The sequence below is a fragment of the Oncorhynchus masou genome, chromosome 14 (assembly GCF_036934945.1).
Source record: "Oncorhynchus masou masou isolate Uvic2021 chromosome 14, UVic_Omas_1.1, whole genome shotgun sequence".
NCBI classification, from domain to species: Eukaryota; Metazoa; Chordata; class Actinopteri; order Salmoniformes; family Salmonidae; genus Oncorhynchus; species Oncorhynchus masou.
In genome coordinates this window covers 1,919,033-1,936,665 of record NC_088225.1, presented here as the reverse complement: position 1 = coordinate 1,936,665, position 17,633 = coordinate 1,919,033, and the positions used below count along the sequence as shown (strand labels likewise).

The following is a 17,633-nucleotide window of genomic DNA, read 5'->3' as shown; positions in this document are numbered from 1 at the left end:
CTTAGATCATTCCAGACCCTTGATCTCCTTTGTCTGCCCTGATGGACTGCCCCCTCGGGTTTGAGGTATAATGTAGGTATGAGGAACTTTTCTGCATATGCTTCCAATTTTCGGTGCCAAAGAGCTCTATTTTTATGTCATCTGACCATCTGGAGTTTTATAAACGGCATTGACACTTTGATTGGAACCGGTGCTATGGTCAGATGACAATAACATTTGAGCTCTTTGACCTTGAAAATGACCTTACAGTGCCTCCCGGGTGGCGCAGTGGTTAAGGGCGCTGTACTGCACCGCCAACTGTGCCACCAGAGACTGGGTTCGCGCCTGGCCACGACCGGGAGGTCCGTGGGGCAACGCACAATTGGCCTAGTGTCGTGCGGTTTAGGGAGGGTTTGGCCGGTAGGGATATACTTGTCTCATCGCACACCAGCGACTCCTGTGGCGGGACGGAAATCAAGGTTGCCAGGTGCACGGTGTTTCCTCCGACACATTGGTGCGGCTGGCTTCCGGGTTGGATCCCGAGCCCATACGGGAGTTGTAGTGATGAGACAAGATAGCAGCTACTAAAACAATTGGACACCATGAAATTGGGGAGAAAAAGGGGTAAAGAAAACCTTTTTTTTAAAGAAAATGACCAGCGACTGGGTGGTGGATCTTTGATGTTATTTGGATTCCACTGGTCCTGGAGCCCTTGTTAATTGACCACAAAATCAACATTTTGCAATGTCCATCTCAGTCTCTGTACTTGAACCCCATTGAGAACTTGTGGTTTGAATTGAAGAGGGCAGTCCATTCTGAGTCTAAGCGCCCTCCCAACATCCAATCTCATAAAACATGTAACCAAAAAGGCTCACTGTTGTTATCCTAGAGTATTGAAAACAGTGCCTATAATGTTGACCCCCCCCCCCATCTTCAACAAAAACAAACGCTACTTGTTAAACAAAATCTGTTTCTCTGAGCAATTGTATTAGTATAAAATTATATATTTTCTTATTTTATTTCTGAGCACACAAGATAGCTCAGTATTTTTATACAGTATTTTTGCTCATGTCTATCAAGGGTATCAAAAATTATGAACCTGACTAAGTCTTCTCCCAAACCATCCATGGTTGTCTGGTTATTCTTCATCATACCAGTGGTTAAGTCTGAAGTCTAATGCTGACTAATATAGATTACTGTAAACTTTACAGACAACAGATTGAAACTCCAACTTTGACACATCCCTCCCATATTGGGCTGCCAAAATGGGTGGATGGTTGCCTGGTTACATCTCCTCATTGGATTCCAATACTAGGGTTACTGCTCATCATACCGGAGTGTGGAAAAGCTATGATACAAGTCTAATGCTGACTAATACACATTACTGTACACTTCATGCCAACAAATTGAAACGTTCTATACCTGGTGTTTGGCTGTCAATCACTAAAACCTGCTAATCAGGAGGGAAAATGTACTACTACTGGATGTGTCACTGACTGCACTTCGTTGTAATTCAAGACCAAAACCATGACTTCAAATAAAAAATGTTTACACTTTCATCCGACAGTAACAGAGTATCATAAAATTATGGATCCGCCACAGTGACTTCCAGTCAAACAGTCTGCCGTGCACTCATACACTTCTAATGACGCAGAGGCAAATTAGAATAGGGAGGGGTTTGGTATCCATGGCTGCAGATGTTTAGATTAGAAAACGAATACCAATGAAAGGAAAAAAAACTAAATGAAAGAAGAAAACTCCCTTTGATACATTGTGATATGATCTCGTGGCATGACATACAGTAAATAGTGCTGGTGAGACTGGGGGGGGCACACACACGAGCCAATGCTCAGTGCCTGCTGGCGGATTGTGACTCCTTTACTGCCTCATTGTCATAAATCATCCACTTAGATGATTAAGCACATTTTTACCACAAAACATAAACACACTGACTGGCTGCTCTAGTGTTCTCTCTCTCTCTCTCTCTCTCACACATATATTAAAAGGAAAGAACCACTTGTGCTTTCAATAAGACATTGAATTGTCAAAAGTTCATAAACATCTACAGAATTTCAAAAGCATGTTATATGCAGTAGTAGTGCGTCAAGATATACCGTTTTACAAAACATTCCATGCAATTTTTCCAGGTACATTCTTTAAAAAGTAACAGGAAATGTCAAGTTGTTGTTTGACACCAACTTGAACACAGTAAGTGCAGGTGAACACAGGTGAATTGTCTCCAGGTACATGTCACATGTTGACACTGAGATCCCACGGTATATCCTCATTTTCCTCCTGGCCGTCAGGGTCAAATTGACTCCAGGGTATGTCATTAACCTGACAAAGAAATAAAAAGAAAAGATGTTGATTCCTGAGATCAGATTTGATTTAGATTTCATTAAGGCTTGAGTTCAACAAGACTGCGTTATGCAGAATACACAATGACATAAGCAGTCACATTAAGTCATAAAGTAGAATACTAAAGTTAATATTACATACAATTTACACCAGTGACTGTCCATTGAAGTTGCCAATAATGTAAACTGCACTGGCAATTTTTGTAAATACTACAATGGCCAAAATACATAGACTAAGCAACCCATGTGGGTAGAAAACAATTAAAAGAATACAATGGCAATTGAATGTGTGGAATAATTGCTGTAAGAGAACAGTGAGGTAAGAGTTCTTCTAGATCATCATCCTGTAGGACATAATCTCGCTCCATCCTGCATCCAACTACAACTTTCCCATTGCCTGGAAGACAGATTTTTTTGTGTGTGATTACATTTGTATTCCCTTATGGCAGAGAATATCCCTGCCTATGCCTCTACTGTGCACCTAGAAGACATGAAAATATGCTGAGCTGATATCTTCAAAATGATTCCAATGATTAGTTCACTGAGAGTTCAGGGCCTTGTTTCCCAGAGCCTTTGTAGCATTAAAATCCTTTTTAGAACCATCTTTAGTAGTCAATCTGTTTCACCAGAGCCTTCATTAGTAACGATCTTAAAAACCATTGCACATCTACAAGTGATCCAGACCACTCGTAGAGTAGCCAAAGTGCATCGTTAGATGTTTTTTGCCCTTCCGCGTCACTTTATTCACAGAAGATCTCTGCTAAACATAGAATCAAGATGTTGAGGCTAGTCATCTGTCTGACATTGACCACCAATCACTTCAGAATGAAGTTAACTACAAATACAAAGTTGCCAAAGTATTTCCAATTGAAAGATAAAACCATCGACAGGGCTGTAGTGGAGCGGGTCGGGAGTTTCAAGTTCCTTGGTGTCCACATCACCAACAAACTATCATTGTTCAAACATACCAAGACAGTCGTGAAGAGGGCACAACAAAACCTTTACCCCCTCAGGAGACTGAAAAGATTTGGCATGGGTCCCCAGATCCTCAAAAGGTTCTACAGCTGAACCATTGAGAGCATGGTTGCATCACCGCCTGGTATGGCAACTGTTCGGCATCTGACAGTAAGGCGCTACAGAGGGTAGTGTGAACAGTCCAGTAGATCACTGGGGCCAAGTTTCCTGCCATACAGGACCTATATCATAGGCGGTGTCAGAAGAAAGCCCATAAAATCTTCTGAGACTCCAGTCACCCAAGTTTGACTGTTTTCTCCGCTACCGCACGGCAAGCGGTACCAGAGCACCAGGTCTAGGACCAAAAGGCTCCTCAACAGCTTCCACCCCCAAGCCATAAGACTGCTGAACAATTAATTAAATCGCCACCAGACAATTTACATTGACCACTTCCCCTCTCCGTTTTGTACCCCTGCACACTGACTCGGTACCGGTGCCCCCAGTATATAGCCTCGTTATTGTTATTATTTTTGTGTAACTTTTTATCATAACTTTTTATTTTAGCCTACTTGGTAAATATTTTCTTAATCTTGAACTGCACTGATGGTTAAGGGCATGTAAGTAAACATTTCACGGTGAAGTCTACACTTCTTGTATTCGGCGCATGTGACAAATAAAGTTTGATTTGAAAACTGAGATGACTGCATTAAAAGTTAAACAGGCTTCATGGGTAGGGATGGGTATGGTTAAGATTTTAACTACTCTTACTGATATTGCTTATCGATCCACACTGCCCTGGTGTGGAGGAGCTTCTGTTTTACACTGCCCTGGTGTGGAGGAGCTTCTGCTTTACACTGCCCTGGTGTGGCGGACCTTCTGCTTTACACTGCCCTGGTGTGGCGGACCTTCTGCTTTACACTGCCCTGGTGTGGCGGACCTTCTGCTTTACACTGCCCTGGTGTGGCGGACCTTCTGCTTTACACTGCCCTGGTGTGGCGGACCTTCTGCTTTACACTGCCCTGGTGTGGAGGACCTTCTGTTTTACACTGCCCTGGTGTAGAGGACCTTCTGTTTTACACTGCCCTGGTGTGGAGGACCTTCTGTTTTACACTGCCCTGGTGTGGAGGACCTTCTGTTTTGCACTGCCCTGGTGTGGAGGGCCTTCTGTTTTACACTGTCCTGGTGTAGAGGACCTTATGTTTTACACTGCCCTGGTGTGGAGGGCCTTATGTTTTACACTGCCCTGGCTTTTTCGTGCACTGTAACAGTGAGATAGTGGTCCTGACAGAGGCTGGTCCACCCGTCTGATGTGATTGCCAGCTTTGGAGGACCTTCAGCTCAGTTTCACACTGCCCTTTTGGACACCATACTAGGTGAAATTTTGTCACTGAGGTAACTCCTGGAGGGAGGGGTATATTTGGGGTTGAGTGCCTTGCTCATCTCCCTACAGTAAAGAAAATATAGTTTTCATGCGTTTAATTATCATTATTGAATTACTGCTGTTGTGTATTGTATTGTGGAGAGATGGGACTAACATGCAACCATTTTATACTACTATATCCTAAAAAGTAATACAACTCAATATATATACTGATGTGGTATCACTCTCGTGATTATTTCTCCCCTGTTTTCAGGGGCGTAACACTGACAGACTGTACATAAAGCCCTTGGACTTGTTTTGTTGCAAAGTGAGATAGTGGTCCTGACATGAACTTGGTCACGGCTAGGTGGCACTCATTCACCCTCTCCTCAGTCATCCTCCCACCAGCTGACAGCGTGAAGGGGCTTTGGGCTTGTCTTTGGCTTGGACCAGTGGTATTAGAGGGAGGAGTGGGATGGATCATTGCAACTGCAACTTTAACAAAAAAAGTTGCAAAATCTTTACATGGGTGATTGAATTTATGAACGCACCCATAGCTAAACAATCAGCTGGCTAATGGTTACTTTTGATCATGAACCCATGTTCGCATAAATGTTTTAACTCCGCGTGTGGGCTCTAGGCTGCTAGCATACATACATAACGTAGACCGGGCAACGAGAGATGAACTTCGAGCAAAGCAGTCGAAAATGGTGCATTTCTCTGTCTGTACATGGACAGATTGCTTGTAAGGGCGGAAACACGAGCAAAAGTCTTGTTGCACTTGTGGCAACGAGCATTGTCAGCATCGTCACTTTAACGTGGAGCTCTCTCCACCATCGTCACCGATTAAGAGCAGCGTGCTGTGACGCGCGAGAGTGAGCTCTCTTCTGGGTTGGGAATAGCGAAAATGCATCATAGATGAATGTCTTAATTTTATTGCAAATTAGAAACGGTTGGTGAGATACAATGTGCAAGATAACGTTTATGTAGCAATAATAAATAGGAAATGTATTTTCTTAATGTATCCAGTACCGAAAGCAGAACCGATAACGTCGAAGCTTATCGATACTACGGCCTTTCATAATTTAGCCTCGGGGCCCGTTTAATACCTGGTTTCGGTGTCATCCCTATTCCTGAACCTATATATTGAAATCATATTGAGTGTTATTTTACGATCACATTTTTGCCTCAATGTGTCACGAATGACACGATGTGCCCAACCAGCCGTATGGGAAAATACTCAAGTGGTGGCGGGAGCTTGGACTATCGTTTTAGCGTTCTCCCCAATTTAAATGAAGCTTTACTCACATTTTTTTTTACAAAAATACTTGAAATGTCTTGCTCACACAAAGCTAACTAGCTAGCGATTTCACATTGGCTACACCAACCTAACCAAACAAATATTGTATCTGTTGTATCATAATATAACATTGTATTGGAACATAAAAGAGATCAATCTGGGGGCATTACTGCTCCTTACTGTAACAATGTGGTTGCGCCATCCATTAAATCCCATGAAGTGATTGGCAAAGTCCTGACACTTGCTATGGCTCGGTGGCTTAGAGTTGTCAAGGAAGTTTGGGTACTGCTTTGTGCTCAGCTTTACCTGGAGAACAGACAGAGAATGTACAATCAGTTGTAAATGTCAATCATTACAATGGTTATAACTTCACGGTGAACAGTGTTTAGGGCAGAAAGTGCAGCAGAGCAGAGTCAACCAGCAAGAGGCCGGTCTACAAATCATCATGGAGTGGTAAGACATTGCCATCTACAGGTCAATGTCTGGTATTAGTTATTGGTCAAGTGTTAATGTGATGGTTCACAGCAGTTTATGAGAAAAATTCTACTCAGGGGCCTCGAAGTTGTTTTAAAACGGGGAAAAAAGTGCTTGGTTGAAAATATATACACATGTCACATAAGCAATGGTCTTATGAAATAACACAATTTAATCAAATCAATTTGGAGAGTATTTTGATATCTCTTTGGAATTTATGTTTGATAATCCGTGCTCCTACACCTGCATTGCTTGCTGTTTGGGGTTTTAGGCTGGGTTTCTGTACAGCACTTTGAGATATCAGCTGATGTAAGAAGGGCTATATAAATAAATTTGATTTGATGAGAACTACAAACACTAAATTGTACAATAGAGTACCGCAGTATGAGTCAATACTCATAAAACAAAGTGGTAAACAAAGGAATTGTTTTCCCACCAATTTCTCCCATATGGGAGAAATATGGGATTTTAGAAACACTTAAAATAAGGGCTGTGCTTCGTGTAAGCTTACCCTGGCGAGACAATTTGATAACCGTGTCAATCTCTCAATATATTTGCCTGTATTTAACCCCCCAAAATGAAATGCTAATTAGCTGCTAATGTGGCTTTCATAAATAACTACAAATGATCTGGACAAGACTGACGAATCAAGGCAAAGGTAAGAATCTCTGGATAAACTAATCTTAGCTAAATGTAGGAATGAATAAATTGGCTAAATTGTTGTGCAAGTTTTAAATTGACACAATACCTGTTCGCGTAGGTGGTAGGTGTCAGCTCGAGATGATGTGCAAGAGCTTGCAGGGATTTGTAGTTTTGCATGTCTACTCCAATTAGCATTTTTGAATCAGAGTAAATAGAGCCTAATATATTGATAAAAGTCACCTTGTCCGAGAGATATTTACATGGTTATCAAAACATCACACCAGGGTAAGCCTACACAAAGCAAAACCCTTATTTTAAGGGTTTCTAAAATCCACTATGGGAAAAACGAACAGTGGAGAAACCATTTTCCCGTTTGACCGCTAGGTTTTATGGGTATTATGACACCTCCACTGTGGGGCTCTATAGTCTACAGCATGTGAGTAAGTTTCTCTCGGTTCCTTTACCTTCAAAGGAGAGCTCTGTAAAAAGCCTCTTCCGTGTGTGGCTCTCTGTGCTTTAGATGCCTGGGCTGCGGAGAAGTACTTGACTGGAGCATAAAACCCTGGCTCGACCAAGGCAGCATTGGGACACACCTTTACCAGATACAGTGGTCCAAAGTTACAAAAGATGTTCTAGATGGATTCCTTTCAAGTGAAAATCACATATTAGACTACTTTACATAGGCTGGCGGGTAGGAGCGTTGGGCCAGTAACCAAAAACTTGCTGAATCGAATCCCGGAGCTGACGAGGTAAAACTCTGTCGTTCGGCCCATGAGCAAGGCAGTTAACCGACTGCTACCCGGGCGCCGATAACATGGATGTCTATTAAGGCAAACCTTCATCGACATGCACTCATAATTGACTGTAGCGCATATAACGCACCCACAAGCTACCGGTGGCGAGGAACGAGTGACATTTTTCGGCCAAGGTTGGTCTGTTTTAAAAACATTCCTTCCTCCCTCGCCCCTTTGTTTTTTTTATTTTTTTTATTCATAATACAAAAATCAACAACTTACATTGCTACAACAAACATATCTAACAAAACATAACACAGGTATTAACAAGAAAGTACTAAAACATACAACAAATATCAATAAAATAATTTTGATAAAATAAAAAATTCTAGTTGTATTCACTCAAAAAAAATCTCATTATAATGATTCAGGAAGATGTTATTCTTGTTGTTCATTAGGGATAGTGTCTTAACAAGATCATTAAATTCTATCAAAAGTGTAATTTTGGTATAGAATTCTGGAATTTTTGTTTGTGTATAAAGTATTTGGCAACAAGAATAAAAAAATTCACAATCATTTCAATGGTTTTGTTATCATTGCAAAAGTAACATATTATAGCCTTCATGTCAAAAACATGGGTAATGTTCATGATGGTAATAAGAATTTTGCAAGGTTTTCCCAAAATTCTGACACAAATTTACATTCAAAGAAAAAGTGAGTCAGATTCTCACCTTTTTCACAGAAAATATTGTCAATAGCCACAAATTTGGACAACATAGAATTTCATGGATATATTTTATGTAGATGAAAAAAAAATATATATGATTATTTTTTACATTTTCCCCCTGTTTTCTCCCCAATTTCGTGGTATCCAATTGTTTAGTAGCTACAACTCTCATCGCTACAACTCCCGTATGGGCTCGGGAGAGGCAAAGGTTGAAAGTCATGCGTCCTCCGATACACAACCCAACCAAGCTGCACTGCTTCTTAACACAGCGCGCATCCAACCCGGAAGCCAGCCGCACCAATGTGTCGGAGGAAACACCGTGTACCTGGAAACCTTGGTTAGCGAGATTCCTTATCCCGTCTATTTGACGCCCCTTCCTCTAACCCAGCTCCCGAGCCCATCCTGCCTCCGTCTTGTGTCATGGGACCCATACAGTGGGAAATACAAGCAGCCGTCCAAGAGGCCCTACGCCATGACTCAGCACCTCCCGACACCCCTGCAGGCAGACCTAGGTTCCTGCGTCCGTCAGACCCCAACTAATGCAATGGTGCAATACCTCGCTGAGTTCTGGCCATCCCGGAATCACCCGGACCACGGAGCTACTGACACACAAGTTCTGGTGGTCATCCCTAACAGCCAACATCCGAGATTTACGTTCTTTCCTGTCCTGTCTGTGCTAGGGCAAAGAGCCCTCGCCATCTACCTCCCGTTAAGCTCGAGCCTTTACCTAGACCACACACCACACAGGTTCTCCAATATATGCCGGATCTCATCCCCCTTCCGCATCTACCTAATGCCATGGAAATGGCCGAGTGTATAGCTCTGGGGTTTGAACTTGCAACCTTCCAGTTACTAGTCCAACGCTCTAGGGCAGGCAGGGCAGGAAGGGCAGGCAGGGCAGGAAGAAGGTGAGTACCAAGGTGCAGCGTGGTAAGTGTTCATCTTGTTTATTTAACTGAACACTGAATAACCAAAACAACAAAGATAACAACCGAAACAGCTCCGTCAGGTGCAAACCACACTAAACAGAAAGCAACTACCCACACCACACAGGTGGGAAAAGGCTACCTAAGTATGGTTATTAATCAGAAACAACGATAGACAGCTGCCTCTGATTGAGAACCACACCTGGCCAAACAACACAGAAATCCAAAACATAGAAAATGAACATAGAATGCCCACCCTAGTCACACCCTGGCCTAACCAAAATAGAGAATAAAAAAACATCTCTATGGTGACACCATGTCTCCCCATTGTGATTTCCAAAATTTCAAATCACTTACACACAAATTAGTTTCCCGAAGAAGGACAAAAACTGTGTTTACAATATAAAAATAAGGCTTTCCTTTTTGTAAGACCCCTAAAACCCCTAGCATTCAGACTAACAATAATGAGTGAGTTGAAAACAAAGTCCTGCATTTAAAAAAGGAGAACACAAACTGAACAGAAGTAGCAATGTGAACAATAAAACAAACAGTGAACCTTGAGAGGGTTACTCCAATGGGAAACTACACTCAGCTGAGGTAATGGTGGTTAACAGCAAAACAAATCAATTTTTTTCCTTTTTTAAGTTGGCAAGTGTTCATAAGTTTGAATGGTACATTACCTGTGGCAGTACATTAAATGTACTCCTGGCAGTACTCACAGTTCCAGTAATCATTCTTCCTTCGATAAACGCGTGTGGGCCCCTAAACCCAGCCTTCTTTTCCTCTTGTCGTGCCTTCTGTATAAGCGGCCACAGTTTCTCCCTGGCAGTTTGATCCTGCGGTATCTGAGCCTCTTTGGTGCGAAGATTCTTCTCATCCAGAAACGTATTCCCCTTGGCCATTTTCCAGATGATGTCCCTGTAATGGCGCATAGTTAAGCGCAAGATGACATTGCGAGGGTGTCCATCAGATCTTCATTTCCCAAGTCGATGTACCACGTTGATCACGTCTCTTATCTTGTCTTTGATGCACAGAGCCACCTTTCCCAGGATATTAATGACTGCTTCCCTGATATACTCTCCCTCTACCTTTTTTACACCTTGGATTTTCAGATTCCACCTGCGAGAGTACCTTTGACTTTCAGCTACATTCTCACACAGCTCATTATTTTGGGATTTGCAGTTTCTTCAGCTCATTTTCCTACTTCTCGCTCACAATTTTGTGAAGCCGACTGGCACATTCTGATAAATTATCGATCTTCTTTGATGTTTCTTGGTAGGCCGCTCCATGAAGGACACTTTGGAGAACGTGGCATCTTGTTTAGTAGACAGGGACTGGATTGCAGAGAAATGTTCAGACATGGAAATGTCCTCTCACTTTTTAATTGGGGTCTGAGGTAAAGAGGTTGCAAGGATTTCATCCTGGTCAGTTTTGTTCTTTCTCTTGCTTGAGTTTGCGGCATCATGCTGATCTGGCTCTCGTCGTAGCTAGCTAGCATGTCTGCCGTCTTTTGTGAGGCTAGGATATTCCGCCTACTGTTGTCTTTCTGTCGTGTTCTTCCCATTCAACTTGACAAAAACAAACTCTAAACTTGTTCTATGTCGCTAACACAAGTAGTTTGTTTCTTTCAACATTGATAGCTAATATTAGATTGTTAAACACCTAACCCTCAATGTTGCTTTGACAAGCGAGAAAACACTCCCTCACAGCAACGCCATCTTGGCTCCCCTCCCTCACCCCTTGCCCTGCAAGTGTATACTCGTCAGACGTCATGAAACGTCAACAGAAGTGTCCACTTAATTTGAGGGCTGAGGGGATAGGGTGTATCTTTAAGTGTTTGGACCGCAACCTAGGTATTCTACCTTGCTCTCCTATCAAAGATTTTGTATCAAAGTTGCATTAGTGTTCTGCAAGTTAATTGTAAAATGGAGATGTGTCCAAAACAAAGTCTTAGATTGCTTTAATGTCACTGTATGTAATGATGACAAATAAAACAGTCTCACTCGTTTTTTTTCTGAATTAAAAGTGTGGCGATTCTCAAAAGTCATTAACCAAGCTATATAACTGCTTTATTAATCACATAGCTAACTACTGTATTAATCACTAGCAATTCATCAATGAGACTTACGTAAATAAAAGCTTCTGAAAATGTGGATAGAACTTTCCAGAAAAAAAGTGTTTTCATATTTTCAATAGGTATCCTGAACTCTGACGTCCATCTCGACCTCCATTGCAGTAGTGAATTCTGGCTAGGGCAACATTACTGTAGGCTACTACTATTCTCTGCCAACAGTGTGGCACAAAATGGTTTCAATGATCCAGGTTGGTGTTAATGTCCCCCTAGTCAAGTCTTTTAGGTAGGATATTATGAATCAATCTATTGCAGACGCTTTGATATGACGTTCATGTTTACGATGACTTCAGCACAAGATTTCCCCGCACTGAAAACATAATTTCTTCTTCTTCTATGCTATTATGGCGGTCCGCAAACACACAGTAGAGGTGCATGCCGCCACCTACTGTATGGGGTGAAAACTGGGGAACTTTTATGCAGCAAAAGAAAGGTTGAAAAAAACATAGTCATGTCATTCCCAAATGTTTTTACTAAAACAAACATCAACGTACTACTTTAGGTAGTTTCAGTCTACTCAGATCCCTACACGGGCTCTGGGGCCTGAGAGGGAGGAGTATCTTCCGACAGTATTCCCTGCAATGTTTCCGCCGTGAAGTCCTGAAGATCCAATAACCTTTTTGCCACTTTCACAATGATATCCAGTTTCTTCTATTTTTTTAAATGAGTTTGTCCTGTACAATTAATCACCTGCACAATGAATGGAACAAAAATACACCTTCTTCACCATTAGTATTTCAGGATCTTTGATCTGATGAATGATATCAACAGGCCGCTTGCTTGTCATCCACTGCCAAAGCTTCATCATCTCCACTCTCTCCTTCAACAATGTTCACTGTCTCCACATAGGACACCTGATTGACAGCCTTGAGCCTCGCTACTTTGACCTCCTTCACCCTAACAGGGCACTTAGGGAACTCTGGAAAATGCTTTCCATCACATTTGCAGCATTGTGTATCCCCAGACTCTTCAACACTTATATTCCATCTGCAAATACTTGACACGTGGCCAAAGATTTTACATGCATGACATTGCTGTTACTTTTGTACATACATTTGTACATACACTGCACATCTCATGTATCACAGCTTTGGATCAGGAGAGACTCTTCATCGAACAGACTTCTCCTCCTTCTTTTCTTTCACAATAAGGGTTATGTGATGTGAAGCCTCGATATCCAGCGAGATGACACCATTCTTCTGTGCCCTTCTCTTGAAAATCACAACTCTCCACTTCGTATGTTGACAGTTTATAGAGCCACAGAGCTGTCTCCTTTTCCTGTTTTGATACACATGAAATCACCATCATACCGCTCCTGGTTACTCTGACTGACTCCGCCTTTCTCAATTTGTCCTTCGCCATCTTCGTAATCGCAAACAGGTCTCCCAAAAATAAACATTATTATTCATGAATGGTACTCCAACCAGAAACTGCTGTTCATTTTCAGCTTTAGCTCTTTTAGCTCAATTCTTCTTTATTACCGTGGTCCAGTCATTCTTACCAACCTTACTCGCGCCAACAGAATCAAACATTGCATCAGCTTCTGCCCTTGCAAGACCTGTCACCACTGGGCCAGATTCAAGTTTGTCCATCCACCTTCCATATTCCTCTACTCCAGAAACCCTCATCCTTCTTGTCCTCTCATTGTATCTATCTAGCATCTCCATTCCGTCCAATATTGTCCTCACTTGGCACAACCAACAAAATAGTTTGACCACCGAACAGTTGATATAGCTGTAAATGTTAAACAACAGTTTATTAATTGAAGAATTTGAGAAAACTCTGACTTTACCCCTACAGCAGTTTTTCTGTATCCAACATGACCAATGAGCTCGGGCACGGGGCTTACAGCTGCGTAACCAATGAAATTGCGAGTGCTGGGACACACCTTCATCTGGTTAAAGTTTGTTGGGGCCACCAAAGGATTTGGAGTTGCCCATGATTGAAGACATGAGGAAAGTAAAATAATCTAATCGTTTTAGCTCACAATTGAAGTCCCTTAAATACCTGTAGAACCATAATTGACTCAATATATTCAGAGGTTGGTAGGCTAATTGTCTGTTGACAACAAGGTATACTGTTCCTGTGGTACAAATGTTAACATGAGCATCGCATTCTATTTCCCGCCCCCTGGCTTTGCAATTGGTCTTGCTCGTACCTTGCAGGGGAGCCTCGTGAATCCACGGTACCCCACTGTTCATGGCATTGACGTTAACGATGAATGGTAAATTATAACACAGCTACTAGTACTGAAGGTAAATCCATAGATTTAGTTATGGTGGGAGTTGATGTGAGGTGGTGTGGTGCTTTTGTAAATATAAGATTCTGGTACTACTAAGACTCAACTCACTTCATATAACACTGAAATGTTCATTATGTTTAATGCATGGAACTTGTTATTCATGATGCACCGACGCTATCCCTCTGACGTCCTCAGCGCGCAATACTCCATTGCCAAAACCTGAAAGCTAGCTTCACATCCACTGTGTGTCATGAATGTTGAATAAAATTCCATTTGAACTTAATCTGACAATTGTCCATGGGTTTGGTTCTTGTATAGCGTGGAATTTGAGACAAAATATCTGAAGGAACATGTCGATAAACAGGTCTGCTGCATACCCATCTTCCTCTCTGTCAAAATAAGTCTGGCACAAGTTATCGCTTGCTTGCACTTGCATGACTTTTGTTTTGACATGAGGTGTTTTGACATATTAGGCACCTGCAGGAGACCAGCCTTTTCATGTATGTTCCTTTGGATATCTTTTCTCAAATTCCGAGCTATATAACAACCAACTCTATGGACAATCAGCAGACAAAGTTCAAATTAAGCTTTATTCAACATTCGCAACAGACAGGGGATATTTATATACAATATGAATGTACGTGACTATGGGCTGTTTTCAATCTGTATTGCCGAAGAACAGCGTAACATATTTAATTAAGGTAATTTCCCGAACGAGCCTGACATATGCAGCGTTTGCGGTGAATGCCGTCTCCACGGACGCAGGGAACATAGCCTTTACATTTCAATGGAGCGTCTGCGATACGAATTGAATCCAGCCTTAAGTTGTCCAAGGGACACAATAGGAATGTTGGGGCTAGAAACTTGTAAAAAAAATGTTGATTTGAAAGATAGCAAATAGTAACCAAGAGATCATGTACCGCAGAGAAGTTTATTGAAAACAAATCACTATTCGTTTCAAACAGAAAGATAAAGGAATGAAAATACTTAAAGGAAATTACTCTAAAATATATTATCCATCTGTGGACATACCTAAAGATTGGAGCTCTACATGTTCCCATTTCACCCCTAAATATTAATTTATACATAAATGGCACCACCACCTTGAATCATATATCTAAATAAGACCGTTTCTAAAAAAGCGTTTCTATAAATGTACTAATCTAAAATGTCCATGGATCAATGGTAGCTCCGAGTAATGGAGTGAATATCATAGAAAGTTGATTTCAGAGAACAAAATGCAAAAACGTTTACAGAGTGCAGTTGGCCTCCAGTGACTTCCTGCACTTAGCGACGGTCAGGTAGGTCTCAACCTTTGGGGGGGGGGACAAGAAGAATAGGTTATAGTTGACACATTTTAATGTGAATGTTCTAAGTCACCAGGACTTTCTCGAGACCAGTCTTGATCAATGAACAATAATAGTAATAACATATGGGTTAAAGACTCAAAGATACTTCACAATAGAGATCACAAAAAAACAATGCACTGTAGAAAATATAGGAAGGCACATGCAATTGAAGGCAACATGGTCTTCCACCTTATGCATGTCCTTCTTGAAGCAGGCCAACAGCTCGTAGTTCCTCCTGACGTTGCCGTCGCCCCCCAGGTTCTGGTAGTAGTTCCCGTAGGGGGGCAGATGCTGAGAGTCATTGTCATCCAGGCTCAGTTCGCCATCCTGGCTCCCCTGTGAGAGACAGAGAGAGATGCATGGTGGGGTGGATGTGTGGATATCAATACTTGTTTATTGACCTGCAAGTAGGTTTGCAAAATTCCGGTACCTTGTATGTTATTTATCTTTGTGAAAATGTAGAAAAATGTACGTTATATATCTGTGTGTAGCATAAGATGAATCAATCAATCAATCAATCACTCAATGTACTGTACATGCAAAAACACAGATATTCAAAACAATTCCAAAAAATCTACCTGTAGTAGAGCATGCTGGGTAAAAAGTTCATTTGTTATAACTTTAAAAACTTGCATTGATGTGACTCATTTAGATTTGAGCCAGTACCACATAGACATTTGAAGTAATAATGACTTTTCATTGACTGACTTCAACTTACTAGAAGTATTTGAGTTAAAAATGCACAAAGTGCGGCACCACAAATGGTAATTGACCATTACCTTGATGAGCAGGTTGATGCCCACTTTGAGGTCGCTGAGCTTCTCAGAGATCTGGTTGGAGTTTCTGACCATTAGGCTGTTGGAGATGGTCAGGGTCTGGCTAGGGTACTCCCAGGATTCAATCAGGCGGAAAGAGATATGGAGCAGCTTCAGAACCTGTGTGTGTAGATGTAGAGAAACCACAGATTATTAGAAAATGAAGTTGAGTTGTATTGTACAGCTTGAGGTGCCATATCATTTACATGATACATGGCTGGAGAATGTAGACGTAGAGAAGCCGCCGATTAGAAAGTGATGGGTTTGACTTACAAGGACTGTGATATGTGGTTGTTTTTACCTACCTTAGTTGAAGGCACTGAGGTATAGCAACATTTTACTGCTGATTTTACAATTTAAAACTCCCTTTCATGGCTAGATTTAATTTCCACCATGCATGATGCTGGTTCTGCTTATCTACAGTATATATTCACCCATGGAGTTTAGACAATCGGAGATCTGCTTGCCCAATAACTAATGACTAAGTTGTATCAATTGTTCAAATTGAGATGCCCTATTATTCATGTTGGAATTGTGCATCATGGAGGATTGTCTCAGCCAGGTAACTTACTGAACTCTTCTGAGTCTCCTGCTTGTCGATTGGGCTCATGATGGAGTCAGAGTTACAGAAGTCCAGCAGGAATATCTTGTTCAGCTGTCTGCGTTCATCAGACAACAGGGTGCCTTCCTGCACAAAATCACAAAGACGGGAGAGAGAATGTTTTGCCGCTCGGTATGCGTGAAGAGGACACTTGTCTACAAAGAAGAGGAACCACCTCTGAAACATTATCTGCTGTGTCAAAAGAAGATTCAAAAGCTGTCTTACAAAGTCGTTGAACATTTTCTGAGCCAATAGGTGGAGGTGTTGCACCCGGTTGACTGCGATGTTGAAGAGCCGTTGGTTTTCCATCGCCGCCCCTTGACTCAGGAAACAACTGACCAGTAAGACTGGCATCAGCAGAAACACTAAAAGAGAGATGAAAGAAAATAAGAAATGTATAAAAATGAGTAAGTCAAATTATGTTGCGACAGGTTAGTAAGATATTCTCAGCCTTTGTACATCAATAGCCTAGCGATTAAGAGCGTTGGGCCAGTAACTGAAAGGTTACTGGTTTGAATCCCTGAGCTGACTAGGTGAGAAATCTGTTGATGTGTCCTTGAGCAAGGCACTTAACCCTAATTGCTCCTGTAAGTTGCTCTGGATAAGAGTGTCTGCTAACTATCTCAAATGTAAATCTAATAGATCACGCTGTTAAAGGAAGTGGTTCTGTGTAAGTAGATTATACCCTCATGGCAGTACAATACTTGTTCACTCTTTCTCTGCCTTGTTAGCCCCTGCCTCAGTAATTACATGTTAAAGTTAAATGGTATTAAAAGGTACACTGACTTCCCACTTAAAAAATAATATAAAAGCTGGTTTACCTTGTCCCATTTTTTCTCTTAATTGCCAAGGATGATTTCTTCACTTGAAAGTGTGGTGGTCGGTTTAGTATGTTGCCGCTTGTTTGGGGCCACTGTTTTTATAGATGGGGAACACATGTTTTAATGTATCAACAGGAGGAAACATGAGATTTTCTCCATTTACCACCTCTCGCCGATGGGACCTGTTTTTGTATGTGACTATGGAACAATCAGTATATTGC

The 17,633-nt window shown here is 41.6% G+C and overlaps 1 protein-coding gene and 1 pseudogene across 1 annotated transcript; both read right to left on the bottom strand.

Annotated features, from left to right (window-relative positions):
- Positions 1 to 1,511: 1,511 nt before the first annotated feature.
- On the bottom strand, positions 1,512 to 11,713 carry LOC135554854 (uncharacterized; annotated as a pseudogene).
- Positions 11,714 to 14,743: 3,030 nt separating this feature from the next.
- Positions 14,744 to 17,498, bottom strand: LOC135553945 (somatotropin-2). The gene is made up of 6 exons (XM_064985899.1): positions 17,413 to 17,498; positions 16,817 to 16,956; positions 16,562 to 16,678; positions 15,955 to 16,110; positions 15,365 to 15,511; positions 14,744 to 15,139 (listed from the first exon to the last, which is right to left on the bottom strand). The coding sequence occupies exons 1-6, from the start codon at positions 17,420 to 17,422 to the stop codon at positions 15,077 to 15,079; spliced, it is 633 nt and encodes a 210-aa protein (XP_064841971.1). The 5' UTR covers positions 17,423 to 17,498; the 3' UTR covers positions 14,744 to 15,076.
- Between the last annotated feature and the right edge of the window lie 135 nt (positions 17,499 to 17,633).